Raw genomic sequence first — 25,770 nt, forward strand, 5'->3', positions numbered from 1 at the left:
TGGGGAGAAGCTAGCCAGAGTAGGAGCACTGGAGATGCACGATCCAGGCCTGATTGCCAGCAGCTGCTGGTGTCTGAGGCTTGCAAGCTGATAAGTCTGAACCAGATTCCTTCTAGAGATCAAACCTCTCCTTGCCAGGACCCTCACATTCCCCAATGCCTGCTTGCCAATATGGGCAATACACCAAGTAGGAACTGATGGAGCAGAGATGGATCGTTTGCCTCCAGATCTCAAGGCCACACCTTTAAGTCTCCCCACTTCTTAGCCAGGAAGCAGAGTCTTGGAGGGGGCAGTCAGTGCCAGGCAGGATATAAGGGCTCAGTTGAAGTTGAGACTCTGGACCACATTATGTATTAGGCTAAACCGTTTCCCCCATCATGGTTCTGATCCAGCTTTTTCCCTTTGAAGGGAAGCTCCCATTGGTAAATTCTTGAGAAGAACTGTGGCAAAGAAAAAAGATAAAGCCCCACCCCCACCATTTCCCCAGTCCTGATCAGACCTCCTATGACTGCTGTTTCAACTGGAAATTTGAACATGGGGGGCCAAACTACATGTACTTTGATCCTTGATGGAACAACTCATCTAAGTATGGAGCTGTCCATGGTCCTGGAGAACCTGTCCCTGACTACTCTTGTTTCCTGGTCTGCAATTGAATCTTGCTTCAGGCATTGTTCTGCCTGGGTTACAGTGTATGCTTGCCACCCAGCATACACAACCACAGCAAGAAACTCTCCACCAAGTATAGTATTCTGCAGACAAAATGCTGTACTCAGGGAGAACTGGAAGCACAGCTGTGAATCATGCTGGCATGGGGATGGGACTAGCAGCTAGTACACACCTATTCCACAGAGATCCAGCTGCAATAATGTCTAAAAAAAGGCTTGTGTTTTTTTTTTTTATTATTTTATTATTATTTAATTTGATTTCTATACCTCCCTTCCAAAAATGGCTCAGGGCGGTTTACACAAATAACAAATCAATAAGATGGATCCCTGTCCCCAAAGGGCTCACAATCTTGCTTGATTGTGTTCCTTGCCTGTCATCTCCATCTGCCCCAGACTATTTTCTGGACTTGCATCTTCCTTACTCTTCTGTGGTCTCAGCCTTGCCAGGGCCAGACAGAGGTTACAGAAGAGGATGGGACTCAGTTAACATTAACCACTAATTGTTTCATCGTAACTCAAGAGCACAACAAATTTACAGGGCTGGAGAACACTGAAAGAGCACCCAGCAATGAAGCACACAGGGACTGGACCTAACATTAAGCAAAGGGTGGCAAGTGCCTCAGGCAGCTTTGGCCATTGTTGCTGGGGTTGATGATAACTGTAGCCCAACAACACCTGGGAGTTCTTCACACAGCAGGCTTTACTGCGAAGACAACGCTATGCAAAAAGTGGATTTTTTTTACCCAGATATAAATCAGGTTACACTCTAATGAGCGGTGAAAAACCCAAATCATGTGTGAAGTGCTCCCTGATAGCTTGCCGGGACTTTGGGGTAAATCTGCCGAATATGTGAATGCGCCCGCTCCAATCCGAAGGAGATGAGGGTTAAAATCTGGGTGTGGAAAACTTCCTGGGCACCTGAGGTTGATAACTCCTGCCTTAAAGAATGCCAAATTATGTATTCTCATCATTACTATATCTACATAGCATTTTACATAGAATAAGAATATATAATTGAATGTGGGATACATACATAAAGCATGTATAATATAAAGCATGTATAAAGGCATGCTCCAGCATTCTGAAGTCTCATTGGATGGGCCATAGGGAGGTGAAGTTTTGTGGTAGGGCACAAACCTGCATTAATAACTTATTAATATGGAAGTGAGTGTCAGTGCTGCATCATTTAATAAAAGCGAATCAGAAATGCCTGTTTCTCACACTTTGCTTGGGAATCTTAAGAAACTGCTACGTCACATTATTTGATAAAAGGCAAAGGGAAATTTGTCTTCTTTACACAGAACACCATCTCAAAAAGTCTTTTCTTAAACAAAATCAAATTAGAAAAGAAACATAATGAGCTCTTCAGATTATTGCAGGCAATATGATACTTCAAAAATAAGTGGCACTTTCATTTTAATTTTAAAAACATGCATGCACCAGAAAATAACACTGAGTTTATTGGGAGAGTGCATTCACATAGATGCTCAGTATACATTAGAGCATCTGCAGCACAAGTGAACTCTCCCATTCACTTCAATGGAGAGGGCAGCTTCAGTACTGGAATGTACACTGGACCTGAATTAGGACAAGTGTTTTATTCCAAAATAGGTGTATAGCCACCAGAGAACAATTAGTTATGGGGCAGCTAACAAAATAATAATAATAATTATATATAATTTATTTTATTTTATTATGTTACAGTTTAATACTGTACTCTTCTGTGCAGACTGATGGAATCGGTCACATTGATAACGCTAAAATTGCTGGTCTTACTATGTGAAGCCGAACATCCTAAGCAGCGAGATGCATTTTGGTTGGATAGATGTGAGCATTAGTTTACCTTTTGAACTAACACCCATGAACCATAGGTGCTTCAAGGGTCCAAGTATTCCTTGCCCCTTTGGCCACAGGGCAACATTTTAATATCTGTCTTCAGTGCTGAATTTCAGAACTCAAGGATTTCAAATGGATCCTTTATGCAGCACAGACCACAGTTTCTTCTGGAAGACACAGAGCAACTTATCTTCATCATAACACACTTTGACAGATTTTCATTTCTTGTGTAAGAGAAAAGATCAAGGGACTGGTGAATTGAAGAAGAAATTGTTTGGGGAGTTCTCTGTCTTCTGACATCTCGTACTCTTTCCCCACTGATTATGATCCATTGGTGACTGAAGACTTCTTGTCCTGTCCTTCTTTTCAAGTAAAAAGAAAATACAAGAGAATTTCAGGTTTTAAAGTCACATCAACAGAGACATACCTGACCATCTTCATAAGTACTGTTGAAAAGGAAGAGAAGCAAACTTGGGGGATATTTTTACATAGAATTTGGGAATAATGAAAGTGTGCTTTATTATGTCAGAAGAAAAAATTGTTAGCACAAGTTCAGGTCCCTGCAAGTAATTTTATAAGCTTGCGTGCTTCATTGCAAGGCCCGGGAGCTAGTGATGGCTCCATTGACCCTAAGTGTGGCTTCCTGACTAGTTGTTTATTAGGGCTGCGGGAAGCCATTATGCAAAACCTTGGAATCATGTGGAGGCAACCATTCCCACTGCACAGTGCTGCACTTCACCCAACACTCGTAGGACTCCTTTAATGGCAACTTTTGGGCCCCAGTACCATCTTGGAAGGCATGCGTGGAGTGCTGGGAAGTGTCCTCCTCAGAGTTTTTCCCATAGAGCTTTATGAGGAAAGCCCGGGAAAGGACTACAACTTCCCAGCACTTTGCACACACTTGTCAGTGTGATGCTGTGGCTCCCCCTCAGCACCGGGAAAAACACACACTGTACAGAATAGGGATGTGCAAACTGGCTCGACATTGATTGAACTGGTCCAGTTCAGCTCGAGGTTGAGTCCCTCCTGGCTGGTTTGGAGGTTCTAGAGTCAGGGGGAAATTATTATTCTTTTTTACACTCACCTCCTCCAGGGGATGCTGCCATGGCTGAAGTATGTGTCTCCAGTGGTTCCCCCTCCCGCTGCTGGCCTCCCCCTGATCTCAAATGACCTGGTTCAGGCCATTTTGGGGATGTCCATAATGCTAGGGAAAGTTGAAGGAAAGAGAAGAAGAAGACAACCAGCAGCAAGGTGAATGGACTTGATTATGACTGCGATGAATGCACCACTGAGAGACCTTAAAGGCCAAGTTGAAGACAGATCAACCTGGAGAGAATCTATCTATGTGGTTGCTAAGAGTCGACACCGACTTGACGACATTTAATCAACCAACCAACCAAGTGCCATGTGAATCTGTTTAATGCCTCTTTTAACAGATTGCAGAGAAGTAATGCCTCAGCAGTACTAAAGGACCTCCATCCTTCTGTATCCCCCTCCCACAATTTTCCTCCTCTCTGTATACACTTTGGAAGCTCAAATCCTTTAATATTGTATATTGACACAGAGAAATTCAATCCTAATTAATCTTGTAGTTTCCCCGAATAGCTCAAGGCTATGGAGATTTGAAATCCAATACTTTTCAAGTGTGTTTATCCTTCCTTTTAACTTTGGTTTTGTTTTATCTGATGCAGTTCAGCCATCTAAAAACGTTCATGATTTCCCCTAGGCAAACAATCGTTTAGAGTTTATATAAAGTTCTCCAGCTAATCCCCAAGAGAGATTGGGCACAATCCAATTCTGCACACTTAGGCAAGCCACTTTCATTTTAGTGGGGTTTGTTCAGGAGTAGTTCTCAGTGAACTACTGAGGCACTGAGCCTCTTCTGCTTCCTTGAAATTATTGTATATGGATTTTGAAAGGAAAGAACCTCGCCTGCTTTACTAAGAAGACTGGCTATGTGGTTATTTCACTCAAGGCCTGCTAGACATTTTGAACTGTCTGAACTGTAAACAATGTCAAATCCATTATGTTACAGGGAAATTTGTTTCTTTAAGACTTTGTCTCAGAAGGGAAACATGGTAATGTTCTGTGAAATCCATAGTTGCACTCTGTGCCACAATTCCCATTTATCTCATAAAGCCAATAAAGATTTATCCTTGTATTTTCTCACTATTCTTTTATTTAAAGAGCTACTATGCACTCTTCTTACCTGCAGTAAGTCTGAATAGACATACACAAGATTGTATTACATGTTTTCAATTGCTTTTATCCATTATCACTAAATAGAGCCTCCATATACAAATGCAGTATATCTCTCAGTATCAGATACTGGGGGTAAATAGGAAATGTTCAGGACTTTTGTGATCTGCTTGTGAGATCCGTATATTATTGTTGTTATTAGAAATATTTATATACTGGTTTACAAAAAAAAGTTTTCAAAGGAAAATAAAGAAGGAATGAGAAAATAGTTCTCTGTCCCAAAGGGGCTCACAGTCTAAACGGAAACACAGAGTAGACACCAGCAACTGGAGAGATGCTATGCTGGAGTTGGATAGGGCCAGGTGCTCTCCCGGTGCTACATGAAGGAGAACTACCGCTTCAAAAGGGGTCTCCTTTCCCAGTTAGCAGCCCTAACTGCTTACCCCTGATGCATTTTTCTGGCTGCTGGTTCTGCTAAACCAACAGGAAGCTGATTTAGATGGAACTTGGTTTGATTCAGCAAGGCAGTTATATTCTAATTCCTAATACTTGATCTAAACCTAGTAGGGCCACTTGCAGGATATCATTCTGGCAAACTGGTACAGCTTCATGTTGGTAGAGCATCTGACAGCTTTAATAACCACAGATACTTGCCAAATTCAGACGTAACAGACCCTTCACCTCCGGTTTCCTAACCCACATGTCTGAATTTAGGGAAATGGAGTTTGGGGGGGGAAGCGACCCGTGATTTTCCTCCCCAATCTCCAATTGGAACCTTCATTTCAGAGCGGAGTTTGTGCGCCAGAAACTCCATTTCTGCAGCACTAGCGTTACATCTGAACACTGGCACTGCAGTTTTGGTCCGACAGAACCGGAGTTGAGGGAGGAAGCTCCTCCTCCACTCTGACCCTGCCTATCTATCCTGATTAAATGCATGCCAATCATGGCATTCTGACCAGGATTGCCTAGAAATTTTGGGTTCTCACAATCAACTTCACAGGGCTAAGTGACCCTGGTTAATTCACAATCGCTTTGATTGAGTGAACACAGCCTATAATGGCTAGAAAACTACCTTTAATAACTGTGCATTTAATGTACATATCTGGATATGACTAGGGAAACACTGGCACAAATCTTTTTATTGTCCCAAGCTTGTGTGTTGGAACACCAGGTACCAGGCTAGGGCATTTCAGTTAGTTTGGCCCCCAAGCTGGTAGAGCAACCCATCTCCATTCTGCTTTATGCAGATGATAAGGCAATACTCTCTAGGTCCCCTAAAGGAGTTAGAAGAGCACTAAGGACCTCGCTCGATACTGTAAAGGAGACCATCTGGAAATAAAACTACCATCAAACCAAAATCTAGTCATTTGCCAAGAGACCAAAGACATACTCCTGGTAAACGGGAACATAGCCAAGCAGGTCTCATGCTTCAAATACCTGGGGGTGGTCTTTCATGCATCCGGCACCAGGAAGGCCCATGGCAGCTATGTTGCCCCCAACACCCAGAGTGCTGCTGCCATCTTAACATTCTTCCAGTCAAAAGGTGGCCCTCAAACTATTTGAAGCAAAGTTGCTGGCACAACTTCTTTATGGAGTCCAGCTGAGCCCCTTCCCCAACATTGCCCCTAAGTCCAAATTTCTGAGAGCAGTATTCCAGGTTCCCTGCGGTGTCTCTAATGCTGGTTTATGATTGGAAGCAGGCTTGGTGAAAGTGGAGGCCAGAGTGTGGCTAGCCACTTTTTGGCTAAGGCTGTCCTTCTTCTCAATGGGCTTAGTCCCTTTAATGATGGAGGATGGTTACCAATCCAACTGGAAGCAAACCCTGCTGACAGAACTAACATCAATTGGGTCTTCCCCCCCACTCCCCCCCCACCACCAAAACTACTTTCCTTGGGTTATGAGCAAGCCAGGATATTTCCAAAACAGTGCATAGGAACATAGGAATGTAGGAAGCTGCCACATACTGAGTCAGACCACTGATCTTTCTAGCTCAGTATTGTCTGCACAGACTGGCAGCGGCTTCTCCAAGGTTGCAGGCCAGAATCTCTCTCAGCCTTATCTTGGAGAAGCCAGGGAGGGAACTTGGAACCTTCTGCTTTTCCCAGAGTGGCTCCATCCCCTGAGAGGAAGATCTCACAGTGCTCACACTTCTAGTCTCCCATCCATATGCAACCAGGGTGGACCCTGCTTAGCTAAGGGGACAAATCATGCTTGCTACCACAAGACCAGCTTTCCTCTCCATAATGGACACAAAGCACCAAACTGACCTAGGCAGAGCCCCAAACCTCCCTAACACTGAAAGCCTAAAGTACTTAGTGGCACTTGTTGCACATCTAATGCAGCCCAGAGGCCCTTAACCACAGAAGAACCTTCACCCTAGCTTGTTGCAGCACCCTCCCTTCATCTGTGTTAGATGGAAGATACCAGAAGATCCCCTTCCCAGAATGCCCGGGTCCCTGCGATGCTAGGCAAGTTGAAACTACTGAGCATGTCCTCCTACACTTTTACTCACACATGACTGAAAATCAAGAGTGCACACAGCTCCCAAAGCTGGGTAGGATGTTCTTTCTCTCTGTAAACCACTTTGGAAACTTTTGCTGAAAAGCGCTATATAAATATTTGTTGTTGTCGTGCCCAGTTAACCATTTTTAGAACAAGCCTAATGTTTCCCCTCCTTGCAAAGTGGTTTTCAAAGGATGCAATTCCCTCAGTGCTGAGTGAGCAGTGATGAAACTGGTGAGCTACTGGGCAATTGCTTAGTAGGTAGGAGACTGAAGATTTAATTGGAAGTGGGGTTGCTTGTCCGATTGCAAGCAAACATGCCCAAGAGCAGCTGTTAATCCATTCGGTGTGCTTATTCGTGATGATTTTGCCATCAGTCTGGCAATACAGAGATATTCAATATTCCTGAATGATCTCTGGTAATGAGATACTTTAAACTGTATTTAAATATGGGGATTGATTAATTGGTTAAAAACAAGGTGGCTGATTATTGAGAAGCCTTTAATAGGTCAGCAGCTGTAGTAGGAACACAAACATTAGGAGAGTGCCTTAGAAGTGCTTCATTGTTCAAAACCACTGCTGTGGAAGAGTGCTTCCCTGCTACTAAACATGTTTACACTTCACTTGTAACAGATTAAACCTAGTGCATACTATAACCACGGTTACCCACTCAGTCTGTTTTTGGACATAATGAGGCATGAGGAGGCCATTTACCCCAAACTCGGCAAAGTTTCCTCTCCATGTTTGTGAAAACATGGGCTAAGGGTTGGGCCAAATTACACATTATAGCCGTGGCCATGCCTTAGCACAGGGGTAGGCAACCTCGGCTCTCCAAATGTGATTGAATTACAATTCCCATCCGTGCAGTTGTATGGGTATGCTCCGAGGAGGAGATATAATTGAGTGCACAGGTTCAGAAAACCCTCATGCTCCTGCCCTCCTCGAGGCTCCCTAGGGCTGCCTCGCTCGCCTCCCCTACCCCACTGGCTAGTCGATCCTGGGGCTGCCGCGCATGTGTGCGGAGCGAAGAGGAGGAGAGAGAAAGAGAACACACTGGAGCTCTGAGGGAAGCGGTGGGAGTGTGGAAGGCTCCAGCAGCACTGTGGGGTTCCCCTTCTCCCTTCATGCGCAGTGCATCCCCAGCAGGGCACTGTGTGGAGCACCCCATTGTTGGGGCAGGAACTGTCACCCTGCCACTGCTGCCGCCAGCGGGAGGAATAGGGTAGGGAGTGTGCAGCTGCCGCTAGGGATGTGCACTGAACTGCTCAGAGGCCCTTTATGGGCCTCCAAACCAGTCCGATGGTGGGGGATGTCCAACTTTAACAACGGGGGAGGGTGCACTTACCCCATCTGCTGCTTTCTCCCCACCAGCGTCCGTTTTAGTCAAATCTCATCGGGGCAGCAGCATACCTCAGCATACCTCCCTGACGTCCCATTGCCCCCGATATGACCTGAAGTATCCAATGCACCTGCACACTCCGTTGTGGGTGCACGCACGCACGTCTTGTCCGTTGCGCACCTGCACCAGCACGTCAGACACTTCTGGTCATGTCCAGACAATGGAGGCAACGGGGTAGCAGGGAGGTACGCTACCGCCCCGATGGGATTTGACGAAAACAGACGCCGGCAAGGGGAAAGCAGTGGGAGGGGTAAGTGCACCCTCCCCCCCTTAAAGCAGCACCCACTGCGCTTTCGAGTCTTCCCCGTGCAGTTCCATGCACCTCCTTAGCTGCTGCCGCCATCGCAGGAGAGAGTCCTCTGCCTGTGAGAACACGGGCCGCGAATGCCCTCCCTACGCCACTACTCAAAATAGAACACTCCATACTGATTTTTATGTAACTGAACATATTAAGAACTACAGTAGTTTAAATCGTAATATTCAGTGTCTGGATTAATGGATTGGCGAATCAGGCTGCTTGACAGTCTTCAGTCTTGTGACAACATTTCTTAAACGTGATAATCTGTCAATAATACAGTTAATAATAAACTTGATAATCTGTCAATGCAACATTTGGATGCTGTATAAACTGCTGCATGTTTCTGCTATAAAGGATTTACAAACTTGTCAGAATAAGGCAGTGGCTACACCCCTCTGATTTCTTGTTCCTTTTAATTTTGTTCTAGAGCATCAGGGCATCAGGTCTCATTCTCTTGGAGACTATCCTGTTTGGGTCACTGCTTCTTTATTTCCCGGTAAGTTACACTGTTGTTTTCCTAAAATGTTAAAGACAGGGTACTGAGCAGTGGTGGCGCAGTAGGGAAATGCTTGACTAACAAGCAGAAGGTTGCCGGTTCAAATCCCCGCTGGTACTATATCGGGCAGCAGTGATATAGGAAGATGCTGAAAGGCATCATCTCATACTGCACGGGAGGAGGCAATGGTAAACCCCTCCTGTATTCTACCAAAGACAACCACAGGGCTCTGTGGGCGCCAGGAGTCAAAATCGACTTGACGGCACATTTTACCTTTACTGAGCAGTACATCTGATCCAATAAGGATGTTCCTCAGACTTTATGAAATTGCACACCTTCTAAGTATTAATTCTATCACAGCCTCTTATCAAAAGTTTGTCCCACACTTATTAGAAGCTCACATGCTGTACAAAAGTCTGTGCGTATTGTAACACAATGTATATGCAATTGTACAAGTGTGCTTACACACACACACACACACACAAAATTTGTAAATGCAGTTACATGGTAATACAGCCATTATTTACAATGGCTATACCATTGGACAACCCCATTTGCACAATTCTTGCGTGTGTGCAAGGGCACATTTATGCAACTGCATGCACACTGTCTTTCAACGTACACAAACTTTTGTGCAGTATGTGAGCCATTATTATTAATATACCACTTTTAAAGAAAAAAAGTTCACAAAGCAAATAGATGGTTCCCTGTCCCAAAGGGATGTACAATCTATTTTTAAAAATCACTATCTGTACCCTACTGCACTATTTCCCACAAACCTAGGTTCTGCTGCGCGCGCGCGCACACACACACACACACACACACACACACACACACACAGAGGCAGTCCCACTCTTTGCCTCCCATACACACTTCCTCTACCTGTGCCACTTCCCCTCTCGGGCCTTGAATATAGGAAGCTGCCTTATAATGAGTCAGGCCATGGATCCAGCCTGTTCAGTATTATCTACACAGACCACCAGACCAAAACTACTTGAGCAGTTCACACAGGGGTCTTTCCCAGCAATACCTGGACATACATAGGATAGAACTTGGGACCTTCTGATCCTCCCTCTCAGGGTCCCAGTAGGTTGCAAACCAGGGAAACCTTGAGTTTTTCATTGTTTATAGGCATGTTACCAACAAGATGTGGGAAATAGTTCATGGTGTGTAGTCTCTCTCCTTTTCTTTTAAAAACAGATTTATTGACATCAAAACTACAAAAACTGCATATTGGGGTTTTTTTAATTAAAAAAGCAAAGAGAATATCAAATATGTCTATCTACTTTGGAATTCATGTGTGCACGCATGCGTGCGCGCGCACACGCACACACACACACACACACAAGTTGTTTCTTCCAAAATCAAAAGGCATATATAGACAAAAAGCATATTTTCAGAAAACACACCACTATTTTTGTTATTCGTGGGTACAGTGTGGAACAAAGCAAGCAAGAAAATATACTGTATTGTTTGGTTGAAACACCTGCCTTAGAGAACAGATGGTCTTTCTGGAACATGTAAAGAAAGGAAGCTAACTACCTTAGCTTATTGCTAACATCATATGGTCCTGATTCCAGAGAGTGGCAAGATTAAAAAATGGGGGGAAATAACAAAAGAAACCCACAGTCAGCCAGACTCTGGGAAAATGCAGAGGGCTATAGGTAGTTCTTTGCATTTATGAGATCCCCTGGTTCAATCTCCCGTTTAAGGGATATTGGGGATCATTAGCACAGCCTAGCCCTATCAGACATTATACTGTTCCTGTGTTCAAATATCTATACACAGGTACATGTTTTTATGTGAAAGACTGTACCTGCATTCATTTTAAAAGTGAAGTGGCTACAGGTCCCTCAGATGTATGATACAAATAGGAAGTGTACTGCTGTACCTGCCTTCGACACAACATGTGAATAATTGTACCTGTGTACAGATGTGTCCCTCTCAACACTATACAGGCAGACCTCGCCATATGCAACTCTGACATCCATTGTTCCGTGTATCTGCATCCAGGCAATTGATACCCGACCTTGGCATACGCAGTGAAGAAATGGTTTAAAACCATGTGTTTGCAGTTTTGGGATGGCCAGAAATGACCTCCGAGGTCATTTCCGTTCCGGCCAACATTTTAAGGAAAAGGAGCCATTTTGTTGCTCATTTGTTTTTGTTTTTAAATTCCATGATTTATTTTGTGGAGAAATTGGGGATTTGAGACTTTTGAGGGGCATTGCTGGACACCTGGAGACCTGTGGAGCAGGATATGGCACTTAATTTTGATTTTAATTTTGACCCCCTTTTTCAAGCCTCCAGGAACATAACTCGATACCCATTCCATCTGTACAAGTATTGAACATAATATATGAGTAGGGCTCCTGACAAAGACAGAACTGCAGACTGTTCATGATAGGACTGTGATATAGTATTATTATTGTTTGCTTCTATGACCAAAGTTTTTGTTATGTGCTCTGCCTAAAAGTGGCAGGAAGGCAAAAGTAGCAACAGTGGCACACCTAGGTAATTTTGGTGCTCAGACCTGAAGGGCTTTGGAGGTCCCCGCACCGTAAGCCCCCCCATTTTTTAAAGAAAAAGATAGAAACCTGAATTTGGGGGGCCTCCAGTTTTAAATTTAATTTTAAAAAATGTTAAATTTTAAATGGTGGTCCTGGAGGGCCACCTCAGAAGCCTGCCGCTGCCCCGCCGTGCTTATTTTTGCCAAAATTGCAGCCACCATGTGTACTGCCAGGGGGTGGAGGGGTGAGCCGAGCAGACCTCCCCTCATGTTGCAGCAGTGAGCAGAGCAGCCGCTGGGCCGGTCCATCCGGCCCAGCAGCCCTTGAGAACTAAGAGGTGCTGCAGCACTCCTGTCACGGACTTGCGACGCTCGATTCCTACTGCGCAGACACTCTGGAGCGCCTTGCAGTTCTCAAGGGCCACCGGGCTGGATGGACAGGCCCAGCAGCTGCTCTGCCTGCTGCCGCCACATGGGGGAGACCTGCTTGGCCCGCCCCCAGCCCCTGGCCACATACATGGCTGCTGCAATTATGGCAAAAATCAGTGTGGTGTGGTGGGCATGCCGTGGTGGCAGGATGCCCTCCCCCAGACCTAGGAGGCCACGGACTGGTGCCCCAAGGTCCAGGGGTAAAAGCACCTCTGAGTAGCAACCTTATAACCCCAGCACAGCATCCCTCCAGTGGCTGTTGCTAGTATCTGCCTTACGTTTCTTTTTAGATTATGAGCCCTTTGGGGACAGGGGACCATCTTATTCATGTATTATTCATTTTTATATGTAAACCGCTTTGAGAACTTTGGTTGAAGAGCAGTATATACATATTCGTAGTAGTCAATGCAAGGAAGGCAAAACTTCAAAATGTGCTCTAAGTAAAATAAGCCAGAACTCATTTTGACGCTCTGGCTGTTGCATTGTGAACCCCTTGAAGTTTCTGGACTTTTCAAAAGCAGACACATGTATTCCACAGTGATGTCTTGAGTAGTCTCTGAATATTCACCATATGGGTTTGCTTAGTTGGCTAGTTTGGAAGTGTATTATTCTTTGAGTTGCGGGGTGCTTTTGTGTGTGGTTATGATGCGATGAAAGTTGGTGTCACTCCTCAAGTGAGCATAATTGAAAATAACTTCCACTAGCAATATATACAAAGCTAACCTAAGTTGCAGCATTGACAAAGCTGGGGATATCAGTCCCCTCCTATATGTGCAGGCTGTTGGAAGTATTGCTGAGAGATATAGAGGCTGTTCTCATGACCAAATGGGGTTGCGCTGTGGGGGACGCAGGGTCCTACCTTCCTATTCCTAGATTACCAGAGCCCCCTTTTGGCTCTGCAGCTCATGAGCTCACACACACACCATAGTGGCAGTCTCCAGAGCTGAAATGGGGATCTGGAGCCTCCAGCTATCCCACAATACATTGCATGAGCAGGAGAGAGGCAGCCCTTAGTACAGTAATAGTTCTCCTCTCCCTGGCCCTGCTTTCCATTTGTCTCTATGGTTAACATGGCCACCAGCAGCCTGGGAACAGTTTAAAACACATCAGCTACACAGATAACCAAAACAAAAGTTAATATGGGCTCAATTTTTACCCGACCTCAATTTCAATCTGGGTAGCAGATCTAGGCTACCCAGGTTTGGAACTGCTGGCTTGGGAAGACTCCCATTGCCCCAGACGACCACAGGTTCCTGGGTTAACCCTCTCCTAGCCAGGAATCTGTGGTCGTGAAAACAGGCTCATACTGTACTCTGAGTGCTTTGAACACTCTAAAGCATTGTAGAAAGGTTACGCATTATTGATACTTTGGGCTGCCTAATACCAATCTTGCCCTCTTCATTTGTCATCATGCAAGATTTTTCAGACAGTTTAGAATCCTATATCCAAAAGAGGCAATTCAGCTTAGGTTTTCTTTCATCTTTAGATGTGGAAATACATATTGGGTGGGTTCACACATAACAGCAACACCTGAGGTTCTGCCCACCACAGTTTCCCCATGAGAACATGCTTCTGGCAGGAGCCATACATCTGCACCAGCTGTGTCATCTGAACCCAGAAATGTCGGCTTATCCTACAGGACAGCCCTCCAGCAACTCAACATGTGTAACCAACTTCAAATCTGGGTTACAGAGGTTGGGTTGTTGGAGGAAAGTGCAGCAGGATAAGCCGTCATTTCTGGGATTTGGACAACACAACAGATGTGGAAGCAGCAGCTTGCATTGGGGGTGTGTGCTGGTGGGGAACTGGTGGTTGGTGGCACCTCAGATGTGAACCTGCCCATTGAAAGACATTTTTTTATTATACAGTCAGCTAATTCAAAAAACGTCCCAAAACAGGGTTGGAGGAGCACCCATCTAAGGTATGGGAGCTGTGCACTCTCCCGATCGGGAATTGTGAACTTTGAGATCAAGGTAGGAGGAGGGGAAAGTGATAGTGTGGGAGGTGGGAGGCGGATAAGCCAGCTTTTCGTCCACCTTCCATAAAATGCTGAGGACAGAATGTGGGTTGGCAGCACCCATCCTACCCAGCTCTTGCCTCTTCCTACCTTGATCTTTGCATTCACATGACCACCAACTGGGAATGCTTAGCCCTCTTCTACCCTAGCCGGGCACTCTGACCATGTTTTGGATCTTATGAACTAGCTTAACATCCATTAGGAAGAGTATTGAAGGGAGAGCAGCTGAGGGAGAAATGTATACAATTCTACTTAGTTTGTTCATATAGAAACATGCTGATGCCACAGTTTTATATGAGATAGCTCTGTTTTCATCTCTTTGATTGAAATAAACAATTGATCTTGCCATCCATTTGTGCACCAGCTTGTGTAGCTTTGCTTATAAAGTCTATAATGAGGCTGAGATGAAAAGCACTTTATATTTAGTTCTGTCACCTTTTATCATCTTTTGATGATGCTTTTTCTCTCCTCCTGTCTGTTGCCAGTTGTTAGCAGCATAATTACCACTTCTGGGCCCCAATCCATTCCTGTGAAGTTTGCAGAATTTTTTTTTTTTAATTCCTACATCAGGCCTTGGCAACTTTTCTCTGAATCTAGGATCCAGCCCAGAAATGTAGCAGCCAGACAGTGGACACTTGCCAAAACTACCAGACTTTGTGATAGCCATTGTGGAAGAAGAGGGTAAATGGGTTTTTCTTTTTCCCCTTTACAAGTAACATACTTAGGACAGAAACAGGGCTCCCTGGGGCAAATAGAGATTTTATTAAATAACTATACCTATGAATACCCTAGTCTAGGTGCCACAGTTAAATTTCTAAGCACCATGGCTCCCTGGTGCCTGGGATTTGTTAATCGCTGTCCTGCCTTTAAAAAAAGACTCAGATATTTCCTGTACATATATTACAAACTCTAACTATAGCCTGGGCTTGCTCAGATGACTGGAAACAACTGCATATATTCTGAGTCAGTATACAAATATTACATGGGGTACCGTGTTATTTGGGTTACCAGTAAATGTCTATGAAGTTCTAGCTTCCCTCCTCCAGTTTTAGATCTCTACTGAGTGAGACCTTCTTGCCTGAGTGGTATTTACAGTGCTTTTAAAACATGTGCTCTACTAAATGTGTAATATGATTGTAACGACTGGTAGCAAGCACACTGCTGTTGAACCCTTGCCTGCAGCATGATGAGGAGGGAAGTTAAACCCATGCAACTGTAGAGTTCTTATCACCCAAGTCTAAGTATGTTTGCCACAACATTCTGCTTTGCTCCTTGGGACTGCCTTCCTGGTAAGTGAGCTCAAGATGGCAGCCTTAAAGGGACAAAGAGAAAAGAAAAATGAAGCCAAGTAAAGCGCATATTTTCAGAAACTCAACCTTAAAGATGTTTGATTCTATGCCAATGGTTCTCAACCAGGGTTCCTCCAGATGTTGCTGAACTACAACTCCCAGCATCCCCAGCCACAATAAATTGTAGCTGGGGTTGATAGGAGTTGTAGTTCAGCAACATCCGGAGGAACCCTGGTTGGGAACCACTGTTCTCTGCAGTCATTACTCTTGGGCATCAGCATATTGATGCCAGATTGTGAGTTCCCTCACCTTCCAGAGCTTTCCTATTCACTTCAGTATTTACATTTTACACATTTACATTTCTATCCTGCTCTTCCTCCCAGAAGCCCAAAGCAGTGTACATAGTTATGTGTATCCTCACAACAATCCTTTGAAGCGGGTTAGGCGGAGTGACTGGCCCAGAGTTATCCAGTGAGTTTCATGGCTGAGTGGAGATTTGAACTTGGGTCTCCCCAGTCCTAGTCCAGCACTCTAACCACTGTACTACATGGGCTCTTTGAGCAGGGGAGTTTATGCACAATATTTCCTTCTCTTGAATGGGGTCCAAAGCAGTACCCTGCATGTATCACAGTACATGTGAGCCTCTAAATCAGGGCCATGGAACTAAATTCCATAGAAGCAATGAAATTTCCTCTCACATAATTCATTTAGGATCAAGATGCCAGGCACATTAAGTATGTTGGTCTCAATTAAAGTGAATGCCACTTGGAATTTGTGCTCCGAAATCCCCAGGATGCTTTTGAAAATCTCATCCAGTGGCTTTATTTAGAATTTAAAAGAACTGACCTTAAGCAACTTTCCTCAGAAACCCGTTAATTATTATGATACTTATTAGCTGAGGAATGACATTTAAGGACATTCTTTTCCCTTTAATACCTGCTCCACAGAACTGCTTGAAAAGTAATTAGAGTTTCACACTTTGATTTCTCTCTCTCTCCCACAGTTTACTCTCCTATAATTAGCTTTATACATCTGAAGTAAGGAGAAGCTTTAATATTATTTGAACAAGTAAAAATGTCTTATGTTACCTGATTCAGAAAATTAGAAAACCAGGCTGAAAATTCCTGCAGTTATTTTCAGCCTATTCTAGCCATATTAATGCATTAATTACACGTTATGTACCATCCTCTCCCAACATTTTATTGATGGAAATAGGGATATGCCTGTGAATGGAAAGGGGGTATTACCCAGCAGCCTGGGAGGCATGGCTGTTTCTGGTGACAAGCAAGCCACAAATGGAAAGCAGGCGATAAAATGCATGCCGAGTTCATTATTCTAGACTACCAAGGCAGATAAGCCAAGCCCAAACCTTCCCATGTTTTCCAGATGACAAACAAGAGTGGCTTAGGCTGGTTCTCACAATGGTCAACTGGGCAGGACATGTGTCCTATCCATCTTTGGGAGCTGTGCATTCTCCCATTCCTTGGTCACCTGTCAGCAAAATCCTAGGTAGGAGGAGAGGAAAATTCTTTAAATCAATCTGTTTAAAGGACACTTGGCAGATACAAAGTATGTGGAGAGAGAGGCCATGGTCAGTACATATGACCAGATATCATGAGGGAATAACAATGCCTATTAAGGTGGATGTATTGGAGGAGGAACGTTGCTTAGTACGAAGAAAGATTAGAGAGGCAAGATATATAGATACTGTAAACTCAAACCCAGTATAAATGGCAGGGAAGAGTTAAAGGAGACCGTGGAGTAAGTAAGTAAGTAAAACTTTATTTTGGTCATTGACCAGCAATACAAGAAGTAATAAAACAAATAAAAAGAATAAGATAATCATATAAAATCAGACTACATTAATATGCATTTGGCATATTATATAGCAATATTTGGCCACAATATGGATAACATCTGGATTAAGGTTAGCAAGCAAATAGTTTAAATAAAAATCATCTCCATGACCCAGAAAATTAATCAAAAGTTGGGTAATTAATTGGTGTTTTAGGTCGCTGTAATAATCACAGTACAGGAGAATATGAGCAGTTGTTTCAACGTTACCAGATCCACAAGGGCATAATCTTAATGCATATGGTGTACCCTGGAATCTCTCATGGTGTATGGCTGTTGGGAGAGCATTTACATGGGCAAGTGTTAGAGCTCGTCTAAACTTTGAGATTAAGATACTACTTAAATATGTAGCAGGCCTAAGCTCAGTGCCCTGACTTCCTCTGTAAATGTCACTTGGTAACTTTGCCTGTTCCATCTGCAACTCCACGTCCTGGACCGTGAAGTATATTGGCTACTAAGGAGTATATAATGTACAGACACACAGCTGTATGACCTTGGTTCCCTTTATCTCTTGTCTCCAACCCCGTGCACCCCCGCCCAACACACCTTTTAACCTCGTTTGTTGATTGAAATTACTGCCAGAGTGTGTGTAATTAAAGTTGTGAACAATATCAGCTGGTGACCCACAAAGATGGAGGAACAACCCTGAGGCTAGCATTTGATGCTGAAACATTTGTTTGTTTTGTTATTCGTATGCTTTTAACAACATTTTAAACAACATTTTTACACGGTATTGTCATCTGCTTGTACATCATAAATTTGAAGGTCTTAAAGGAGTACTTGGGAGTCACCTTAAATATGCGTATTGCATCGCCAGTGTATCAATTTATACTGAGAGGGAAGTGATCGTGTGGGAGGCGGACATGGGCTCTGGCGGCGTTTCCTCCACCCTCAATCATATGCCTCCTTCTGCATGCATGATCCCCATTGCACATTAAGGACATCAAGAGAGGTCTGTCTCCAGAGGCAGTGACTTGGGAACGGGCCTTCCCTGTAGTCGCTCCTCCGGGCTATGGAATGCGTTCCTTGTAGACGTTCCTGGTTTAACATCTTAACCCCCTTTAAAAGAGCCCTTAAGACCCATTTTTAAAAGCCAGGTGTTTAGTCATCTTTGAATGTTTTAAATTGTTTTAGCAGTTTGTCTTATTTTTGTGTTCATTTCTGTAAACCCCACCCAGAGCCTTTGGAGTCACGCGGTTTTATACATTAAATGGATTGTGCTGCCAATGCATGCCATACCATGAGCAGTGTGCTACCATTCACCTAGCTCTAGTGTTATGTCAGTCAGGGACCATTCTGTATCTATCTCTTTGGATCATCTGTAGGGGAAACAAAAGTTGAACTGATGAGTTCTCTACAGCCCTCGCCTCCAGAAAAGCAATGATTAAAAATTACCCAGGAGGGGAAATGCTATAACTTACCCATCAGGACAGTTTATTAAAGCATTCAATTTTAGTTAAGCAGGCACACACCACTTAATTGAACCACAATGCCAGCAAGCTTGTTCATTGCTGTTATGTACACATCAGCATGGGTGCTTATTTTATGTTATAAATAGTGGGATTTATTTATTCGGTAAATATTATCATAGCGCTAGCTAAAATGGAATGGGTAGACTGCTGTTTTATGTTCCTTCAGTGTAGACGTAGAAAGTGACAGAGTACAGAAAATGAATTTGGGATTCAGCTCTTTTCTTACTCCAGCACCAGGTGGCTCCTTCCTCCCACACCCTCCCTTGCCCTGGTGTATGCCACTCCTAGAGGCTTTTTAAATTTCTCACCCCCCTCCATGTGAGGCAGTAGCCCCAACAAGACTACAACTCTCACCAGCCTCCACACATCTTTTTCCTTGGTCATCAACACTGCTACATGGGAAGTTGCCTTCTACCAAGTCGATCTAGCTTACTGGTCCATCTAGCCCAGTATTGTCTACACTGACTGGCAGCAACTCTCCCAGTTTTCAGGCTGGAGTCTCTACCTGGAGATGCCATGGATTGAACTTGGGAGCTTCTGTGTGCAAAGCAGATGCTCTGCCACTCTGCTGCAGCTCCATCCAAGAAGGAAGTGAGGAGGGAGGAGGGAGCAGAGGAGGAAGTCAGCCTGAGGCATAGCCTGCATTTTTTTCTCGGACTGCTGTGAACTAGGGCAATAAGGGGAAAGGGCCTCCCTTCCCACTTTCCATGGCCATTTGCATAAATAAAGGGTGTATTGAGGGGTTGGAAAGCTGGTGGGCAGGGGGAGGATATTGGCTGAGCCTTATCCTGGCACAGAAAATGATCTGACTTCCTGCCAATCTTTTAAAAAAAGAAGATGGAGAGTCTCTGAGCCAATACAAGACGAGTAGAGGATGGTTTGCCCACAGCTACTGAAACAGTGCCTGTTCTTGTAAACTTAGAAAAGCATTTTTCAGAATGCTGAACTAATTTGAATAAAGCTAGATTTAACTGACTATACACAACCTTCCTCCTGAAATGCACTGAGCATTGGTCTTCATTCTTGTGGAGTTCAGTGCCTTCCAAACAACTAGCAGAGTCTGATAGAATACAAAGGCTCCCAGGCAGAAATAGGCAACAGAAATGTGATTGTGCAAAGAAGCTAAAGGCAGGTGCTCAATGGTGGCAACAGAGTGCTTCTTGTCTCCCAGTTAGTTATGGACGTGCTGAGCGCATTTTCACATGTGACATTCAAGACCCCTTTATTTCATGCTTACAATGCCTGGGACCGCACAGCTGTATCTACCTACCAGCCTACAGAAAATGGGTGCAGTGTTTTCTGCTATATGGTGAGCTCTGCTCCCTTTGGCCTTTGCACCATTAATGTCCCCACATACCTGCTTCCAAATCCAGTGCTGATTTTTGGCCCCATAACCTCCCTGTACTTCAGAAAGGCTTCTGATTTAGAAGAAAATCAGCTACCTGGCATTTTTATCCAATTCAACATATATTCACTCTCTTTTTAAAAGGCCAATCTTAAAAAAAACCACCTGAAATATTGCTCAGAGTTGCCTTTATGACTGTCACAAGGGCCAACCAATCAGCTGGAGGTAAGAAGAATTGATCACTTTGAGCTCAATTCTGTTGTAAAAAATGTACATCTGGCCCCAAAAAGGTGAGTACAGATCAATGTGGGTCTCACCACGCAGTCTAGCTACATCTATACACAGCCTTCCTATGCTTATGTTACTGTCACTGGAATAGAACAAAGAAGAGTGCCATTTCTCAAATCAAGTGTACATTCTAGCCATTGTAGCAATGCTGCTGTCTGGGTGACAGATATGACTAGCCTTTTGTTTTACATTATCATTGCAACATGGAGCTATGAGAAACAGTGAGAAAGCAGGGGTTTTTGGGCACACGTGGAGTTCCACATAAGCAGACCATCTCCATTTGGTTTGCTGGACACTTCTGCTCAAGGATTTCCATTCTGCAGGTTTTTAAAAAAATGTACATGCTGGAAAACTGATTGTTCTGTATTATACCAATCTAGTTCTGTACATGAACCACAAAGAGATCTTCTGTTTCAACTGCAGTCTGACTTCTTTAATATCCTTCTTGTTTTATAGGTTATCATTTTGTACTTTGAGCCAAGTACGTTCCGCTGCATTCTCCTAAGATGGGTTCGTCTTCTGGGATTTACTACTGTTTATGGAACAGTTACACTCAAACTACACAGGTATTACATAGGCTATTTTCATTGCTGTGTAAATTGAGGCTGCAGTCCTATGCACACTTACCTAAGCCATTTAAGCTCAATGGGATATGAATAGTATTTGGCTTTAAGTGTGTATTTGTGCCTACATATGTAGGCCATTGCAAAGACAAGCTGTGAGAATTTTCTTGTGAAAAACAGAGCTTTTCATTTTTACCAGTCCTCTGATGCCTGTATACTTTTTATTTTCCCTATAGTCTAGCAACTAAGACTGCAACTATGCACACTTGTTTGGGATTAAGCCTCACTGAACACAGTGAGCTCATTTTCTTTCTTTCTGTATAAATGTTCATAGGATTGCACTGCACATGCACAGGTATATGTTTAGTTATGAGAGACACTCAGCATTACATGCTGAAAGAAACTGCAGTAAACTTCTTTTTGGGGGAAGGAACAATGTAACAGGTACATAATATAGAATATAATACAGAAATGTCTATGTTGTGTACTGTATTATATATAGCTGGAGTTGCAATGTATCTTCTTTATGTCCCTTTGCTTTATAAGTTGCCATTTTTTACTTTGCGGCATGTTAATTTCACTGTGTTCTCAGGTCTTAGTACATAATATAATACATAATACATAAGAACATAATATAGAAATTTCCATTTAAAAACAACAGGAGCTACTGAGTCCTCCTCCATCTCATTTTACTGAACTCCTCCCTGCCAAACATAATAACCCATGTCTTCAATCCCCAAAACATATTTTCCTGCCCCCAACCCTAGAGAGTCTTTCTTCGCCGCTCAAAAAAAATTAAGTGAGGAATTGCTCTTCAAGCTTTCTCTCTCTCTGCACCCCTGTGCTTTTCTGGAATCTGCTAACTCTTTACATCTTTTTCCTTGTCTGGAAGTACACATAAAGATTAAAGGGGGGGGGAGCCTCACATTTGTACTATTCAAAGGAAGTAAAGCTACCTGATAGTCCCTCATCGAGTGGATAAATGCCATGCAACAAAAGAGATTTCCAGAGAAGCATCTCCATTTCATAACCTTGACTCTTTTCAGGACCAGCTGAAATGAATGCTCTTTGCCAAGGCAGCATCTTCCCCCTGTGTCTAAGGCAAAAATAGGCAGATGCCTACTTTTAGGCATCTAAAAATATGCAGATTATGCATATATGCATAATATATGCATATGAAGATTATGCAAATGCAAAATATGCAGATTATGCATATGCATAGGCAGATTAAGTCATCCTGATCCTTTAGCATCTGTAGCAGTAACAGTCACTCACAAGCCCCAAAGCCTGATGCCGTGTTTGAGCACAGTCTCAGATGCCATGTTTTCCCTCAGGCCTGCTACTCCTCTTAGGGTGGCAAATTGAACAAGGCTCAAACAGGGTTTTTTGGCCCAAATTAACAGCAGTATAAACTGCCTTATACCAAGTCAGAGTGTTGGTCCATCTACAGGTAGCTCGGTATTGTCCACACTGATTAGTAGTGGCACTCCCAGATTTCAGGCAGGAATCTTTCCCAGCCCTACCAGGAGATGCCAGGGATTGAATCTGGGACCTTCTGCATACAAAGCAGGTGCTCTTCCACTGAGCTACAGCCACATCCTCACCCAGATATTTCTCTTTACCAGAGTACATGCATGGAGTTTATGCCAGGGATTCTCAACGTTGTGTCCCCAGATGTTATTGGACTTCAACTCCCATAATCCCCAGCCCCAGTGGCCATTGATTGGGGATTATGGGAGTTGAAGTCCAATAACATCTGGGGACTCAGCACTGAGAATCCCTTCTCTATGCAACTGAAGCTAGCATTACAGGTTACAAGTACCCAACTGGCAACAAATAGTAGCGACACAGAATGATACAGTTGGAAGGGACCTTGTGTTTAACTTCACAAACGGCGCCTCCCACAAATAATTATTATTTCTTGTTTACACAGTCAGACAGGTGTTATTGACTGGTTTGTTTTATCCAGACATCGAGTCCTTCCCAAGGACCTGGGATGGCTGAATTTTATCATCAATACTGTTGGTTATTATAGATATCGTCGCAAGATATAGGCTGTTCCCAGTAAAGCTGCTTTTTGTAATTGGCTGATGGTGATTTCTGTGGCCCCTATGGTGTTGAGGTGCTCTTCAAGGTCTTTTAGGACTGCACCCAGGGCGCCAATTACCACTGGGATTATTTTGGTCTTTTTCTGCCACAGCCTTTCAATTTCAATTTGTAGATCTTTGTATTTGGTGATTTTTTCTATTTCTTTTTCTTCTATTCTGCTATCCCCTGGTATTGCTATGTCGATTATTTTGACTTGTTTTTCTTTCTTCTCGACTACAGTTATATCTGGTGTATTGTGTGGCAGATGTTTGTCTGTTTGTAGTCGGAAGTCCCATAATATTTTTACATCTTCATTTTCTTCAACTTTTTCAATTTTATGGTCCCACCAATTCTTGGCTACAGGTAGCTTGTATTTTTTGCAGATGTTCCAGTGTATCATTCCTGCTACCTTGTCATGCCTTTGTTTGTAGTCAGTCTGTGCGATCTTCTTACAACAGCTGATCAGGTGGTCCACTGTTTCATCTGCTTCTTTACAAAGGCGGCACTTGCTGTTTGTTGTGGATTTTTCTACTTTGGCTCTTATTGCATTTGTTCTTAGTGCCTGTTCTTGTGCAACCAGTATTAAACACTCTGTTTCTTTCTTCAAGTTGCCATTCTTAAGCCATTGCCAGGTCTTGGTGATGTCTGATTTTACACTTATATTGTGCAAATATTGACCATGCAGTGGCTTATTTCTCCATTTTTCTGCTCGGTTCTTGACTTGTTTTTTCTTGTAGGCCTGCTTTGTTTCATTGGTGTTGAATAGTTTCTCGTTCTTGACCATTTGAAGTGCATCTTCTTCACTGTCCTTGATATATTCTTCAAGGCCTCTTTTCTCCTCCTCTACTGTTTGATGGACTTGCAGCATTTCTCTTCCACCTGAGCTGCGAGGGAGGTAGAGCCTATCTACATCTCTGCGGGGGTGCAGAGCATGATTGATGGTCATGATTTTCCTGGTCTTACGATCTAGCGTCTCTAGCTCTGCCTGGGTCCAGTCTATTATTCCTGCAGTGTATCTGATAAGAGATATAGCCCAGGTGTTTATGGCTTGTATGGTGTTCCCGCCATTGAGTTTGGACTTGAGGATTTTTCTAACTCTCCTGATGTATTCACTTCCAATTTTTCTTTTAACTTCAGTGTGTGCGATGTTATCAGCCTGGAGAATGCCCAAGTATTTGTAAGGTTCTTTCTCTTCCAGGTTCTTGATGTTGCTTCCATTGGGCAGTTCTATTCCTTCTGTTTTTGTTATTTTCCCTCTGTTCATTATTAATGCAGCACACTTGTCTAGTCCAAACTCCATTGCTATATCACTACTGAATATACGGACAGTGTTTAGCAGTGATTCGATTTCTGACTGGGACTTTCCATACAACTTCAGATCGTCCATGTACAGTGAGGGGACTTTCCATACAACTTCAGATCGTCCATGTACAGCGAGTCCATATTATTCTGGCTTCATATTATTATTATTATTATTATTATTATTATTATTATTATTATTATTATTATTTCTTATTTACACAGTCAGACAGGTATTATTGACTGGTTTGTTTTATCCAGACATTGAGTCCTTCCCAAGGACCTGGGATAGCTAAATTTTATTATCAATATTGTTGTTGTTATTATTATAGATATCATCACAAAATATAGGCTGTTCCCAGTGAAGCTGCTTTTTGTAATTGGCTGATGGTGATTTCTGTGGCCCCTATGGTGTTGAGGTGCTCTTCAAGGTGTTTTATAATTGCACCTAGGGCACCAATTACTATTGGGATTATTTTGGTCTTCTTCTGCCACAGTCTTTCAATTTCAATTTGTAGATCTTTGTATTTTGTTATTTTTTCTATTTCTTTTTCTTCTATTCTGCTATCACCTGGTATTGCTATGTTGATTATTTTGGCTAGTTTTTCTTTCTTCTCAACTACAGTTATATCTGGTGTATTGTGTGGCAGATCTTTGTCTGTTTGTAGTCAAAAGTCCATTATTATTATCTATTTATTTATTTATTTATTTCATTTCTATACTGCCTTTTCAAAAATGGCTCAGGGAGTTTACACAGAGAAAATAAATAAATAAATAAATAAATAAGTAAGTAAGTAAGATGGATCCCTGTCCCCAAAGGGCTCACAATCTAAAAAAAACCCAAAAAACACCAACAACAGTCACTGGAGGTAGGTGGATAGGGCCAGTTGTTCTCCCCCTGCTAAATAAAGACAATCACCACGTTAAAAGGTGCCTCTTTGCCAAGTTAGCAGGGTTAAAATGCTGAAGCTCAGTGCAAAATGCCAAATGCAGAATTGTCAACATCAAAAATAACAGATTGGTGGTTGTGAATGATGAACTCAGGCATAGCAATATACATAGAATACAATAGAATATACATAGCATGTATATTCCCACATACTTACATACAGAATAAGAGATGTGAAAAGTGTGAGGCATTTTCTTTTTTTCCTGGGAGACATTTTACAATGGGCAGCTTCACACAGTCGCTGGCAAGTTCAGTGCCTGGGAAAATACCAGG

The 25,770-nt window shown here is 43.1% G+C and overlaps 1 protein-coding gene across 1 annotated transcript in view; it reads left to right on the forward strand.

Annotated features, from left to right (window-relative positions):
• GPR158 (G protein-coupled receptor 158) overlaps positions 1 to 25,770 on the forward strand; it is a 216,342-nt gene that overhangs the window by 128,825 nt on the left and 61,747 nt on the right. The window contains exons 5-6 of the mRNA XM_053263346.1: positions 9,327 to 9,395; positions 21,055 to 21,164. Coding sequence (XP_053119321.1) covers positions 9,327 to 9,395; positions 21,055 to 21,164 — 179 coding nt within the window. The remainder of the gene's footprint in view (positions 1 to 9,326; positions 9,396 to 21,054; positions 21,165 to 25,770) is intronic.

The sequence above is a fragment of the Hemicordylus capensis genome, chromosome 6 (genome assembly GCF_027244095.1).
Source record: "Hemicordylus capensis ecotype Gifberg chromosome 6, rHemCap1.1.pri, whole genome shotgun sequence".
In the NCBI taxonomy this organism is placed as follows: domain Eukaryota; kingdom Metazoa; phylum Chordata; class Lepidosauria; order Squamata; family Cordylidae; genus Hemicordylus; species Hemicordylus capensis.